The 15,383-nt window shown below is 42.1% G+C and overlaps 1 protein-coding gene across 6 annotated transcripts in view; it reads right to left on the bottom strand.

Annotated features, from left to right (window-relative positions):
- The window catches only part of LOC110501792 (unconventional myosin-Ib), a 166,007-nt gene that overhangs the window by 3,665 nt on the left and 146,959 nt on the right, over positions 1–15,383 (bottom strand). For 2 of the 6 annotated variants that reach the window (XM_021579619.3, XM_090216045.1), the window contains exons 20-29: positions 15,210–15,359; positions 14,624–14,692; positions 14,434–14,520; positions 13,962–14,048; positions 11,095–11,181; positions 9,904–9,990; positions 8,995–9,069; positions 8,536–8,670; positions 8,168–8,274; positions 7,833–7,965 (exon numbers count right to left, since the gene is read on the bottom strand). In XM_021579619.3, coding sequence (XP_021435294.2) covers positions 7,833–7,965; positions 8,168–8,274; positions 8,536–8,670; positions 8,995–9,069; positions 9,904–9,990; positions 11,095–11,181; positions 13,962–14,048; positions 14,434–14,520; positions 14,624–14,692; positions 15,210–15,359 — 1,017 coding nt within the window. The remainder of the gene's footprint in view (positions 1–7,832; positions 7,966–8,167; positions 8,275–8,535; positions 8,671–8,994; positions 9,070–9,903; positions 9,991–11,094; positions 11,182–13,961; positions 14,049–14,433; positions 14,521–14,623; positions 14,693–15,209; positions 15,360–15,383) is intronic. The other 4 variants (XM_021579623.3, XM_090216048.1, XM_090216046.1 and 1 more) reach the window with 3 other exon arrangements.

Genomic DNA, 15,383 nt, shown 5'->3' with positions numbered 1-15,383 from the left:
CGTAAAAATAGCATTTATTCTTGGTGATATTGGTTTAAAACAATAGGTAGACTATCTGTAAAACATACGTTTTCCTACTGTAAAGTATAGCTACAGATATCCTCTTATAATATAGAATTGACTGATGAGTTTGGGCCATATGAACTGTAATACAGTCCTGTTCAGGCCTGTCAGACTTGACCCCCTCAGGCTTCAGTCAAAGGTGACAGATTTTTCTGAGGCAAGGTCAAATCAAATCAATGTTTATTGGTCACAAAATACGTGTGCCCTTGGGCTGTAGTGGTCACAAAATTGTCAGCCGGTGATTGTTAAGCAAATAACTGGTCGGTCTCACGGTAATTTATCATTAATTAACATAAACACATTTAGCATCTCCTGGCTTCCACACATGCAAGCCATTTTAAAAGGTCTAATGCATCCACAATATAGCCTACACCGTCACAATAAATCCATTATTTATTTTAGGTCTAAAGAAGCATGATTTGAAGAAAATGTCTATTTTAGTAGAAAATAATAGCATACTCGGAGTTGTCCTTATGTTAGGTCCTGATGTGGCTATGCCAAATGGCTGTGGGCTACATTAGTTCATTTAGCAGACAAGATTTACTTATAATTCAGTGGCATTATTTTATATTATTTTATAGTATGAAGAATAAAATTGAACAAAGCTGAATAAAATAGAAATATTTCCTCCAAACGATTTGAAGGAGTCCGCACTATCCTGTTTTGAGCGGTTAACAAAAAAATAGGTACTCCTTATGCTTAATTTAGAGTTATTGATGTAACTTTAGTTGTTCTACAAACTTCAGGCTATATATTTTGATTTTCAACACATTACAAGGCTGCATCCAGGCTTTATCACAACCAGCCATGATTAGGAGTCCCATAGGGCGGTGGCACAATTGGCCCAGTGTCGTCCGGGTTTGGCCGGTGTAGGCTGTCATTGTAAATAAGAATTTGTTCTTAACTGACTTGCCTAGTTAAATAAAAGTTAATGATGATTTGAAAAAAAGTTGCTTGAAAAGGCATGAGCGCTGCTTTGTTTTTTGCGTAGGCTGTACACACTCCAATAGTCTCTCATTTACAATTTGACAAGCACTTAAAAGTGAAGACAGACTTACAACTTACGTGTGGCCCTTGTACAATATATTGAAGACATTGGAAGAACTGTCCACATTTACCTTTTGTCAGCCAAACAGATGAGTAGGCCTAACGAACAACAAAAGCACTAGCCTATGTCAATCTACAACCCTCATAGTAAAAAAGTTGATCTATCCCATTTTGTGCCAGAAAGAAATATTCCAAACAGTCTGCGACAGTTGTGAGATGAAATCGATCTCAAATTAATACAACCACTTGCATCAAAAAACATGTTTATGCAATGTGGCTGACGCAACAGATCACAACGTTCAGCTTAAAATGTTGGTCAACTATTAGGCTATTTCTTCACATTATAGGCGCAGCAAAGCACACATGGTACTAGGCTATAAGCGCAAATGTTCTATTAGCAGGAAAACACCATTATCAAAAGTGACCACAAATGTGATTATGCATGTAATGCTTTTATTATAAAGGTGCATTTTTATGGTGAAAATGTTCTTCCCCAAAGTTTAAACTCATGCGCTGCTTTTACAGTGGGGCAAGTCAGCCACCAATTGTGCAAGTTCTACCACTTAAAAAGATGAGAGAGGCCTGTAATTTTCATCATAGGTACACTTCAACTATGACAGACAAAATGAGAAAAAAAATTCCAGAAAATCACATTGTAGGATTTTTAAATGAATTTTTTTGCAAATTATGGTGAAAAATAATTATTTGGTCAATAACAAAAGTTTCTCAAAACTTTGTTATATACCCTTTGTTGGCAATGACAGAGGTCAAACGTTTTCTGTAAGTCTTCACAAGGTTTTCACACACTTTGGCCCATTCCTCCATGCAGATCTCCTCTAGAGCAGTGATGTTTGGGGGCTGTTGCTGGGCAACACGGACTTTCAACTCCCTCCAAAGATATTCTATGGGGTTGAGATCTGGAGACTGGCTAGGCCACTCCAGGACCTTGAAATGCTTCTTACGAAGCCACTCCTTTGTTGCCCGGGCGGTGTGTTTGGGATCATTGTCATGCTTAAAGACCCAGACCCAGCCAACTTCAATGCCCTTGCTGATGGAAGGAGGTTTTCACTCAAAATCTCACGATACATGGCCCCATTCATTCTTTCCTTTACACGGATCAGTCGTCCTGGTCCCTTTGCAGAAAAACAGCCCCATAGCATGATGTTTCCACCCCCATGCTTCACAGTAGGTATTGTGTTCTTTGGATGCAACTCAGCATTCTTTGTCCTCCAAACACAACTAGTTGAGTTTTTACCAAAAAGTTCTATTTTGGTTTCATCTGACCATATGACATTCTCCCAATCTTCTTCTGGATCATCCAAATGCTCTCTAGCAAACTTCATACGGGCCTGGACATGTACTGACTTAAGCAGGGGGACACGTCTGGCACTGCAGGATTTGAGTCCCGGGCGGCGTAGTTTGTTACTGATGGTAGGCTTTGTTACTTTGGTCCCAGCTCTCTGCTGGTCATTCACTAGGTCCCCCCGTGTGGTTCTGGAATTTTTGCTCACCGTTCTTGTGATCATTTTGACCCCATGGGGTGAGATCTTGCGTGGAGCCCCAGATCGAGAGAGATTATCAGTGGTCTTGTATGTCTTTTATTTCCTAATAATTGCTCCATAAGTTGATTTCTTCAAACCAAGCTGCGTACCTATTGCAGATTCAGTCTTCCCAGCCTGGTGCAGGTCTACAATTTTGTTCCTGGTGTCCTTTGACAGCTCTTTGGTCTTGGCCATAGTGGAGTTTGGAGTGTGACTGTTTGAGGTTGTGGACAGGTGTCTTTTATACTGATAACAAGTTCAAACAGGTGCCATTAATACAGGTAACGAGTGGAGGACAGAGGAGCCTCTTAAAGAAGAAGTTACAGGTCTGTGTGAGCCAGAAATCCTGCTTGTTTGTAGGTGACCAAATACTTATTTTCCACCATAATTTGCAAATAAATTCATAAAAAATCCTACAATGTGATTTTCTGGATTTTGGATTCATTTTGTCTGTCATAGTTGAAGTGTACCTATGATGAAAATTACAGGCCTCTCTCATCTTTTTAAGTGGGGGAACTTGCACAATTGGTGGCTGACTAAATATTTTTTTGCCCCACTGTATATATCGGTTAGGCTCTATACTCTCTTGTAAAGTGGATTAATGTCCTTAAATTAAGACTTTTTTGGCCACTTTAGTTAAACATTAGTAAAACATAGGCCTATGGGGCTAGGCTACATGAGGTGTGCGACTATGATTTGAAAAAGTACAAAAACAAGGCATAGTTTCTTATGCTGGGCATCATTCACAAGTGACCATATATAATTCACAAGTGATAAGCTAATATTTTCACCCATCAAACTATTCTTGATTTAATCTGGTCTTTACAGATACCAAATAATATATGTGGCATTTATTTTGATTTAGAAATGAACCAGTATTATGCACTTGATTTGAAACAGGGGCAGCGGGAAAAAAATATGTACTCTATGCACTTCAATAGCGAATGGAGGACACTTTTCCCAGTGGTTCATTTTCATGCCAGCCAGGTAGGCAATACTCCTGTTGTAAATATAAGCAATGTGCTTAAAATTAGGAATGTTGAGATAAAAATAGTAGGCATAGACTATAGAAAGCTGATGGGATCCTCGTATTTTTCTTAACAGCCATCACTTGGTTTTCTCCCGCAATTGCATAGCATTTGGAAAATGTTGTGCAACATATGATTCGATTTTCGAATACATTTGCATTGATGTCAGAGTGATTATAGGGACAATAGAGTGCTGAGTACCAGTTAGTTAGCAAGTTTGGTAAGCTACTAATGACCAGCACCAGCACTTGGAGAAGCCTAATTACCGTGACTAAATGGTCATGTGAAATTTGACTGCCTTCATGACAGCCGGTGTGGCGGTAATACGGTTATCGCAGCTGCAGCGAAATGCTTGTCTCTAGCTCCCACAACGCAGCAATCCAAAAAATTACCGGAGCACCAAGTCTAGGACCAAAATACTCCTTAATACCTTCTACCCCCAAGCCATAAGACTGCTAAACAATTAATAAAATGGCCACCAGATTACTACATTGACCCCCTCCTCCCATTTGTTTTGTACACCGCTGTTTATTATCTATGCATAGTCTCTTCACCCCTACCTACATTTTCAAATTGCCTCTAACCTGTACCCCCGCACACTGACTCGGTGCCGGTACCCCCTGTAAATAGCCTCCACACTGACTCGGTGCCGGTACCCCCTGTATATAGCCTCGTTATTGTTATGTTATTGTGTTAATTTTTATTATTATTTTTTACTTTAGTCTACTTGGTAAACTCTTCTTGCACTGCACTGTTGGTTAAGGGCTTGTAAGTAAGCATTTCACAGTAATGTCTACACTTGTTGTATTCAGCGCATGTGACAAATAAAGTTTGATTTGATTAGATTTACAAAAGAACAAGAAAATAAGCCCTTACACTCGTGGGAATTGGCCTATATGCATAGGTCTAAATTGAAATGTTTGTTGCTGAAGAAATATGGAAAGCATATGCAGAACCATGGTAGAAAAAGGGAACAGTTAAGAGATGGGAACATATTTAAAGGTGACAGTTCATCTGTCAAGACTGAATCCTAACATTACACTGCTGATTTTATGTTCATTTTACATTTACTGTACTCAATGCACTTGTTGATAATGAAATCTGAAAATACATTCAGTAACATAAGAATATTTTTGAAAAATTTGGGGTAGGTGCAACATAAGACAACAATGGTTTAAGTGAGAGAACTAACTGGTGTTTCCAAGTGGCCACACAACTCTACAAAGTGTGCACAGTTCCAAAGTCATTTCAATGCACTTGAAGACTCTTCTTTGAGCCATACAACTATAGGTTGCTTTTTTGAGCTCTCCTAGCTGTGATGTTGCAGAACTAGAGCAAGCACACTTGTAGTTGTTTTCTATTTGTCACGCACAGCATTCAAGTTCAGAATGTCTGTCAGTCGAAACCCATACAGAGCTGTGAAGAAACCCTGAGCTCTGACACGTATAGCATCTTACTGCACAGTCATTGCATTCCAATTTCACCAGTTTCCAAATCTGTAATTGGCAACCCGTATATGGGTATGAGTGTAAGGGCTACGACACAACAGAATGAGCAATGAGTCCAGAATATAAATATACACTCAGTGGCCAGTTTATTATGTACACCCATCTATTATTGGGTCGGACCCCACTTTGCCTCCAGAACAGGCAGAATTCCTTGGGGCATGGATTCTACATGGTGTGGCGTTCAAACATTACTCAATTGGTATCAAGGGAGCTAGTGTGTGCCAGGAAAACAATCTCCACACCCTTACACCACCAGCCTGTACCATTTACACCAGGCAGGATGGGGCCATGGACTCATGCTGCTTACGCCAAATCCTGATTCTGCCATCAGCATGACGCAACAGGAACTGGGATTCATCGGACCAGGTGATGTTTTTCTACTCCTTAATTGTCCAGTGTTGGTGATCGTGTGGTCACTGGAGCCAGCAGCTTCGGAGATACTGGAACTGCCGCGCCTGGCACCGATGATCATACCACGCTCAAAAACAGTAATTTAATGCCTCGATGTCTGTCTGCCTGCTTCATATAGCAAGCCACAGCCACATGACTCACTGTGTGTAGGAGCAAGCCATTTTCATTAACGGGGTGGAACACCTAATAAATGGGCCACTGAGTGTAGTGTGTATATGAATATTGTGCATAGACAGTAAGTGAATAGCAAATGTAGTAGTCATGGCTAGAATACAGTACATGCAGTGCCCCCGGAAAGCACTCCGGGATTTTGACTGTGCTTAGCTCCATTCACTTTATTTTTCATCATGAAAAACTCCACAGTCCTTAATGATTACAAGCATACCCATAACACGATGCAGCCACCATTACACTTGAAAATAGAGAGAGCTGTACTCAGTAATGTGTTGTGTTATGTTTGGGGCAAATCCAAAACTTCATATTGCCACATGTAAACTCAGCAAAAAAAGAAATGTCCTCTCACTGCGTTCATTTTCAACAAACTTAACATGTGCAAATATTTGTATGAATATAACAAGATTCAACAACTGAGACAAACTGAACAAGTTCCACAGAAACTGAATAATGTGTCCCTGAACAAAGGGGAGGGGGGGTCAAAATCAAAAGTAACAGTCAGTATATGGTGTGCCACAATCTGCATTAAGTACTGCAGTGCATCTCCTCCTCATGGACTGCACCAGGTTTGCCAGTTCTTCCTGTGAGAGGTTACCCCACTCTTCCACCAAGGCACCTGCAAGTTCCTGAACATTTCTGGGGGGAATGGCCCTAACCTCCACCCTCCGATCCAACAGGTCCCAGACGTGCTAAATGGGATTGAGATCCGGGCTCTTCACTGGCCTTGGCAGAACACTGACATTCCTGTCTTGCAGGAAATCACACACAGAACGAGCAGTATGGCTGGTGGCATTGTCATGCTGGAGGGTCATGTAAGGATGAGCCTGCAGGAAGGGTACCACATGATGTCTTCCCTGTAACGGACAGCGTTGAGATTGCCTGCAATGACTACAAGCTCAGTCCAATGATGCTGTGACACACCGCCCCAGACCATGACGGACCCTCCACCTCCAAATTGATCCCTCTCCAGAGTACAGGCCTCGGTGTAACGCTCATTCCTTCAACGATAAACATGAATCCGGCCATCACCCTCGTTGAAACAAAACCACAACTCGTCAGTGAAGAGCATTTTTTGCCAATCCTGTCTGGTCCAGCGACGGTGGGTTCGTTCTCATAGGCAACGTTGTTGCCGGTGATGTCTGGTGAGGACCTGCCTTTACAACAGGCCTACAAGACCTCAGTCCAGCCTCGCTCAGCCTATTGCTGACAGTCTGAGCACTGATGGAGAGACTGTGCGTTTCTGGTGTAACTCCGGCAGTTGTTGTTGCCATCCTGTACCTGTCCCGCATGTGTGATGTTCGGATGCACCGATCCTGTGCAGATGTTGTTACACGTGGTCTGCCACTGCAAGGACGATCAGCTGTCTGTTCTGTCTCCCTGTAGCGCTGTCTTAGGCGTCTCAGTACGGACATTGCAATTTATTGCCCTGGCCACATCTGCAGTCCTCATGCCTCCTTGCAGCATGCCTAAGGCATGTTCACGCAGATGAGCAGGGACCCTGGGCATCTTTCTTTGTTTTTCAGAGTCAGTAGAAAGGCCTCTTCAGTGGCCTAAATTTCCATAACTGTAACCTTAATTGCCTACCGTCTGTAAGCTGTTAGTGTCATAACGACCGTTCCACAGGTGCATGTTCATTAATAGTTGATGGTTCATTGAACAAGAATGGGAAACTGTGTTTAAACCCTTTAAAATGAGGATCTGTGAAGTAATTTGGATTTTTACAAATTCTCTTTGAAAGACTTTGTCCTGAAAAAGGGACGTTTCTTTTTTTGCTGAGTTTATTTGCAGTATTACTTCAGTTTATTGCCTTGTTGCAAACAGGATGCATGTTTTAGAATATTTTTATTCTGTACAGGTTTCCTTCCTTTCACTCTGCTAGTATTGTGGAGTAACTTCAATGTTGTTGAGCCATCCTCTGTTTTCTCCTATCACAGCCATTAAACTCTGTTTTAAAGTCATCATTGGCCTCCGTATTGAATTTGTCGATCTGATTTTGCAGATGTAATGTACTTGTCGATCTGGTTTTGCTGAAGTAAGGTAATTTTGAGAAAGGTACTTGCCTTGCCGTTGGCCCGGTTGATCTTGTTCACCACGTCAGCCAGTAGCACCTTCTCCTCCACAGCACTGTTCAGCTTCTGGTACTTAGGGTTCTTATGGATCTCTAGATAGTCTCCTTTGAAAGGCTGGCTCACGCTGAAACAATAATAATGCATGCATTTTATATAGCACTTTCCATGGACCGAAGGACGCAACAGAGAGGAACCCGCAACAATGCATAGACTAAACCGCAGAGGATTTCGTTTGCCAGATTCACTGATTGGAACATTAGCTTACAACATTAGCTTTACATCAAACGTGATGAAATGTATTAATCAAAAATGACGAAATGATATACCTGCTGGGGTACAGAGCCTTTTTGTTCTTGAAGATCTCACTGGCCTCCAGTTTCTCCTCGTACACAGCCTTCTTCTCCTCTGTGAACTGGCCCCGGTGCTTCTTGCACTGATCATTCAAAATACACATATTTCACTGGGAAGTTTGTTATATTGATGTACCCGGTACTGTAAACTATAAAGCCAGAGTGCAACACTGGTTATACATCCGTACAACCAGTTTACAACCAGGTTGTAATCTGGTTATAATGGCATCATATTGACCAGATTTGCACGCTGGGTAGTGTCATATACTATTTGACTCTTATAATAACCTGTAGGATCTGTGATGACCACTTGAAAGAACTGCCAAAGGTAATAACTAACTGACCCTCCAGAGGTGGAAGATCCTCCTGAGCTCAGTGTGAGCTCCCTCCAGGAAGCTGTAAGGCTGGGCCGACCAGGTGTTGTCTATGGGTGACATGGAGGGCACGGTAGTCTTCAGACCCAGGAAGTACTTCTGCATCTGAAGGGAGACCGGCATATATTCAATACCTTCCATTCAGACTTGGATTACTGTTAAAATTCAGGAATATATAGAACCGGTTTCCCGGGCAAAGATTAAGCCTTGTCCGGGAAATATGTTCAATGGAGATTCTCCATATAAATGGCTTTTTAATGCAGGACTAGGCTTAATCTGTGTCTGGGAAAATGTCCCCTTAGTGATTCAAATAAACACTGTCCATCAGTGCTTAAAAGGGATGGACAGCTCCTTCATGCTAGCCTGGTCCCAGATCTGATTGTGTCGTCTTACCAACTCGGACCAGCTTACATTCACGCTCCCACTTACGATTCTCTGGATGATAAAGCAGTAGATCTTCTTGCCAGCGTTGGCCCTAAAGAACTTCCTGTACTCCCGGCGAACCTATAACCAAGGAGACAACTGATGATCATCACCATAGTGATCAGATTTGAGGCATGACATCACAACAACACTGATTGACATGACACTAGAACAGGGCTCTCCAACACTATTCCTGGGGAGATGTCCTCCTGTAGGTTTTCACGCCAACCCCAGTTTTAATTAAACCAATGAATCTTATCAAGGGTTGTAGAAAAAATCTACAGTAAGGAAGGTTGGAGAACCCTGCACTAGAACAGGCAGATGTGGTTAGTTAAAAAATGAACCCAATGTACAAAGTCATAAAATATTATATGTAAACTGTTGAGCACTCAACTCAACTTTAATCATAATGGGATTTTCTCCCAAATGGTTTTGCTGAAATGAGATTTAAATCACACTGATTGGAGTCAGTTAATCGTTAACAGGTTCGGAGAGCTGCTCTGTGATGTGCAAAGGTGACGTGCACATTGTGCAGTCAATTAATGAGAGGATTGGGGTCACTCAGACTACAATAATACTGGTGAAAAGGACGAGATAATGGAGTAGATATAACATCAGACAAAGAGGAAGGAGGAGAAGAAGGAGCGGCAGGGCAGGGAGTGGCTGGAGGGTAGGCGGGAGTGGCTGGAAGGTAGGAGGTAGTGGCTGGAAGGTAGGAGGGAGTGGCTGGAAGGTAGGAGGGAGTCGCTGGAGGGTAAGAGGGAGTGGCTGGAGGGTAAGAGGGAGTGGCTGGAGGGTAAGAGGGAGTGGCTGGAAGGTAGGAGGTAATGGCTGGAAGGTCGGAGGTAATGGCTGGAAGGTAGGAGGTAGTGGCTGGAGGGTAGGAGGGAGTGACTGGGCAGAGGGCAGGTATACCTGGAGTCCCCGCCAGTAGGCCCAAATGACGGCGACGGCGTGCTTACGCCTGGCCTCCTCCTTCAGGCACCTTAGCTCCCTGCGTGCCTGTCAGGAAGAAGGAAGGAAAGAGAGGGAAGAAAATTGTTAAAATATGGGAATAATAAGAGACTGATATGGAGGAGGAGATACTGCCTTGTGTGGGAACACACATCACACAAGAGCCCGGTCTAGTTAAGAGCCTGAAGATAATTTAACCCACTATGGGAAGAATGCAATTATCATGAAATAGACTACAGTATTATTAAATGTCTATGTACTGTACATCTATATTAGCAATAACTTTTTTGATTGAAACAGATGGTTGTGTTGGGCATGAGCAAAGTACAAAGTTCACAAGTCAGTCAGCAGGTTTCTCCAAGGTTCCATTCACTGCACACTAAAAAAAATGAATCACTGCAAGCCTCAAGGAATCAGCAAGCAAAGAGTCGCAGCATGCAAAAGGTGAGGCTTGGGCCTCAGGGAGGAATAGAAACACTACATCCCCAAACATTCTGACCTTTGATAACAAAGGAGGAGAAATCAATGCCAGGATAGCTGAGTGTGTTGGTTGTTTGGGGTAGGGCAGGCACAGGGTCTATTCACGGTTCCAGGTACTGTGTGTGTGTGTGTGTGATGCCCCCCCTCCCCCGATTTGAGTCTGGATCAGCTATAATCCATCAGGCTGCATAGCAAAGAGGCTTAAGTGACTATCTTTACCACACCCCTCCCCCATCCATCCCTAGTGCCCAGGCCTGTCCATTATCTACCAGAGCCAAGGGTCACCAGACCTCCAGCCATCTATTTCTAGATCTTTCCATTAAACCATTCAAGGTTAGCTAACAGCACCTAGTTGGGCTGAGAGATCCAGAAGGGGGGCTTGTTCCATTCTAGTAGGTTAGGTGACTTTCCCCCCCATTTCAATTATGTTTTGGCATGCGATGGGACATTGGATATGAGGGTTTGTATGGCACCTTTTCATGCAATATAGACAGGATGGGTGGTGGTAATGGGGAGGATAGCTAGAGACCTTTTGGGGTCTGCTCAGACCAATGTTTAGCTAATGCAGGGGTCTGGTATCGGTCTGGGTTTATTGATGGCGAAATGGGGAAATGGCAGGTGAGTGGCGGGATATGGATGGATATTGTCGACGACAGGCTGCTTTCCAAATACCTTGGTCCCCTGCCAGCCAGCCCAAATGACAGACACAGCGTGCTTTTCTCGCGCCTCCTTCTTTAGAAACCGCAGTTCTCGCCGAGCCTGGGGAAGTGGTGGGGTTTATGGTTTGTGCTTTGGAAAGAATATACCCGTTGGGATGGGTGTTGGTAGCAATAAGAAGCAGACAGAATGTGTAGCCTACCCCACAAACAAAGTAGCAGAAAGATTAAGGCAATGAAGGATAACATTAACTACTCTTTGGAGCTTATGATTGAGTGATAGGAATTAGCACCATTAGTACAAAGTCCAGGTTTCCCTGATGTAGACAGAGGTTAATTGTATCTAATATCAAATATATTGATGAAAACTTTGTGACTACTGTGTATGGCTATTTGATAACGCATTAGAACTTGGCATGGTCTGTTTTAGTAGAACAGCTCACATAAATCACTGACGCCACTCTGATTCAGTGGAAGTACTGTGGGCTTTTCCCAGGCTAAGAGACGAGATCCACCAATTAGATGGGCCAATTAGTCGCGTGCGTCGGTCATGTAACAGACTTGATAAATGTGTCAATGAAAGGCATTTGATGATTATCTGGTCAGTTTGTCCGTAAAGCCTTTAGATAAGATGTTGCTGAGATACAAAATAGTGTCAGAGGTCTTCCAAAGATAGCAGTAATGTGTCATCAGTTGACTGCATCCCGTGGTTAAAGGCCCATCAAATATGACATGTTGTGCATGGACCGTTTTAAAGAATTATATGTGGCCTCTAAAGCAAAGAATGTCACGCTAAATTGATAAAGTGCGAATGGTAGCATAGGTGCTATGTTGATAAGGGCCTAGGTTATGAATGGTGGCTCTCTATTGTGATATCTAGCAGATAGAATACAGTCCAATCTCAGCATGGTCTATTCTCAGAACTAATGCATCAAAGTGAACACATGATACCCATTTTGATTATCTAATGCAGCCTACTGTACATCAAGTCTCTCACATAGTAAGAGATTACAGCGGAATGCAATGACAAACTTCATCAAGAAAACAACAGACCAAGACAGTAGTGGGTTGTAGCACTTTCTGTTGCTCCTAAGGGAAGGAAGTAAGGAAGGTTCCATTGCAGTAAAAAAAAAAAAACACAGAGGCTGCTAGCACAGAGAGGTTTATAGTTTAAAGTACAGATCGACCGTTTAATCGGCAGGGCCGATTTCAAGATTTCATAACAATCCTTTTTTGGATGCCGATTATATTGCAATCGAGGAAACTGCGTGGCAGGCTGACCACCTGTTACGCGAGTGCAGTATCAAAAGGACCTTGTGGCTGCAATGAGCCAAGGTAAGTTGCTAGCTAGCATTAAACTTATCTTATAAAAAACGTTACCTACACATAGTTTTTGATATTACTAGGTTAACTAGCTTGTCCTGCGTTGCACATAATATATGCGGTGCCTGTTAATTTATCATCGAATCACAGCCTACTTCAACTTTGCCAAATGGGTGATGATTTAACAAACGCGCGATGATTTAACAAAAGCGCATTTACAAAAAAAGCACATATGTTGCACAAATGTACCTAACCATAAACATCAATGCCTTTCTTAAAATCAATACACAAGTATATTTCTTTAAAACTGCATATTTAGTTAAAATAAATGTATATTAGCAGGCAATATTAACTAGGGAAATTGGGTCACATCCCTTGCGTTCAGTGCAAACAGAGTCAGGGTATATGCAACAGTTTGGACCGCCTGGCTTGTTGCGAGCTGTGTTTCTTCCTAACAAAGACCATAATTAATTTGCCAGAATATTACATAATTATGACATAACATTGAAGGTTGTGCAATGTAACAGAAATATTTAGAATTAGGGTTGCCACCCGTTTGACAAAATACGGAATGGTTCTGTATTTCACTGAAATAAACGTTTTGTTTTTGAAATTATAGTTTCCGGATTTTACCATATTAAAGACCAAAGGCTCGCATTTCTGTGTGTTTATTATAATTAAGTCTATGATTTGATATTTGATAGTGCAGTCTGACTGAGCGGTGGCAGCAGCAGGCTCGTAAGCATTCATTCAAACAGCACTTTACTGCATTTGTCAGCAGCTCTTAGCAATGCTTCAAGCATTGTGCTGCACAGTGCTGTTTATGACTTCAAGCCAATCAACTCCCGAGAATAGTCTGGCAATACTAAAGTGCCTATAAGAACATCCTATAGTCAAAGGTAAATGAAATAGTCGACGCGTCATTATTCCTATAGTAACTACAACCTAAAACTTCTTAACTGGGAATATTAAAGAACTGGGAATATTGAACCACCAGCTTTCATATGTTCTCATGTTCTGAGCAAGGAACTTAAAAGTTAGCTTTTTTACATGGCACATATTGCACTTTTACTTTCTTCTCCAACACTGTTTTTGCATTATTTAAACCAAATTGGACAACTTTCATCATTTATTTGAGAGTATATATAATTTATTTATGTATTATATTAAGTTAAAATAAAAGGGTTCATTGTTCATTCAGTATTTTTGTAATTGTCACTATTACAAATATATATAAAAATCATCCGATTAATCTGTATAGTTTTTTGGGGTCCACCAATAATCGGTATTGGCATTGAAAAATCATAAAATCGGTCAACCTCTAGTTTAAAGGGTAAAAATATGTTACTGGGTAACCCTTTCAACAACCTACAAAATTACACCTATTAAAGGGAAAATAAAACATGAGTTACAAACAATGGTAGACAAGGGGCGACATTAGTGGACCATGGGACAACAGAGGGATGAGGAGGAGCCATGTCAGTTTCAAGGGGAGGGGCGGGACATGGGGGATGACGGACAGCTGGGACGGCAAAACACGATGGCAGCAGACTTAAATACCTTGGTCCCCTGCCAGTATGCCCATATGACAGACACGGCATGCTTATTCCGTGCCTCCGTCTTTAGGCGCCGCAGCTCCATCCGGGCCTGGGGGTGGCCAGGAGGGTGGAAGGATAGAGGGAGCAGGGAGGGAAGAGTGAGATGAGGGAAGAATTAGAGGGGGAAAGAGTGAAAAATAGTGATAAAAAGCAGCGGTCGTAAAAGATCAGCCAGCAGAAGACGACTAGAGGGGAAAAAGCTGTGGAATTGCTCTAGTTTAGCTTTTAGTATAGCTGGGAGACCTGAACAGAGCCATGTCTTAAAATACTGTATTTTCCTACCTGGCTCTGTCACAGACAAACCTTGTAAAAGCAAAAAGTCAGTGGATGCCCATAATCAATAGTCCATCAATTTTCTTCCCAATATCTTCATTCTACACATCTTTACATTGTCTAATTGTTATGTTGCCATTAGGTAGTGTTTGAGCCAGTACCTGGGTCCCGTGCCAGTACGCTGCAATGGTAGTCACTGCCTCCTTGCATCTCTTCTCGTATTTCAGCTGTCGCAAGATCTTGCGGGCCTGGAGAAAAACAATTTGTTTAAAAACATACCATTACTGCAATGTTATCAAAGAAAAATATGCATTCGTATAGTGTTTGACTAGCATGCTGACATAGACATACCTTCCACCCTCTGGTGAAGGACTGCATCACTAGTGTAGCACTCTTGATCTTCACATATTTCTTTTGTTGCTGAAACAGGACAAGGCAAAAAACACTGAGCTCAATAGACAAGTCAATTCGAACTTCAGTAATCTAAAATCTATAGCTAGCATAATACAGATGTGGGAATTTAATTTGACCACCCTGTTGCATGACATTTCCTGAATAGTAGGAAATGTAAACTTGTAGTGTATTCGAGTTTTAAAAAGGCTTCTAAAGTTTGTAATTTCCACTTTAAAAAAATGTAGACTTGATTTGTAGAAATGTATCAACTCACACAAAAATGTCCATTAATTATGATCCACACAATAATTCACATTTCCTGTTACTGCAGTATTATTTTCCTGCTGTGAGAAACTGGTTAAATGAAGAACCTACACCTGTACAACAGCAGAAATGAATAGGAGAGGAATCATGATTCTCTTCCTGCCTTTCCCCTACTGATTCTGAGAATCATCCAAACTAGAATTTCTGGAAAACCTGGGGACTTTGGGAAAGTTGAAGTTGTGTGTGCCTGCATGTCCATAGGTGAGACAAGCTAACTCACTGCATATCTGCGGTACCAGGCTGCTACCACCACCTGGCTTTTCTTCAGCAGGAGGAAGTGAGTACGACACTTCCACCCCCGGTAGATCTTCTGAATCAGGGTGGCCAGGTCCTCCAGACACACTCTTCTCCTCTCCTCCAGGGTGAACAGCTGGGGACACAGGAAGAGGGTGGG

This window comes from Oncorhynchus mykiss, chromosome 22, assembly GCF_057628025.1.
Source record: "Oncorhynchus mykiss isolate SJ-2025 chromosome 22, ASM5762802v1, whole genome shotgun sequence".
NCBI lineage: Eukaryota > Metazoa > Chordata > Actinopteri > Salmoniformes > Salmonidae > Oncorhynchus > Oncorhynchus mykiss.
The sequence above is the reverse complement of the archived record's forward strand: the minus strand, read 5'-3'. Positions and strand labels throughout refer to the sequence as shown.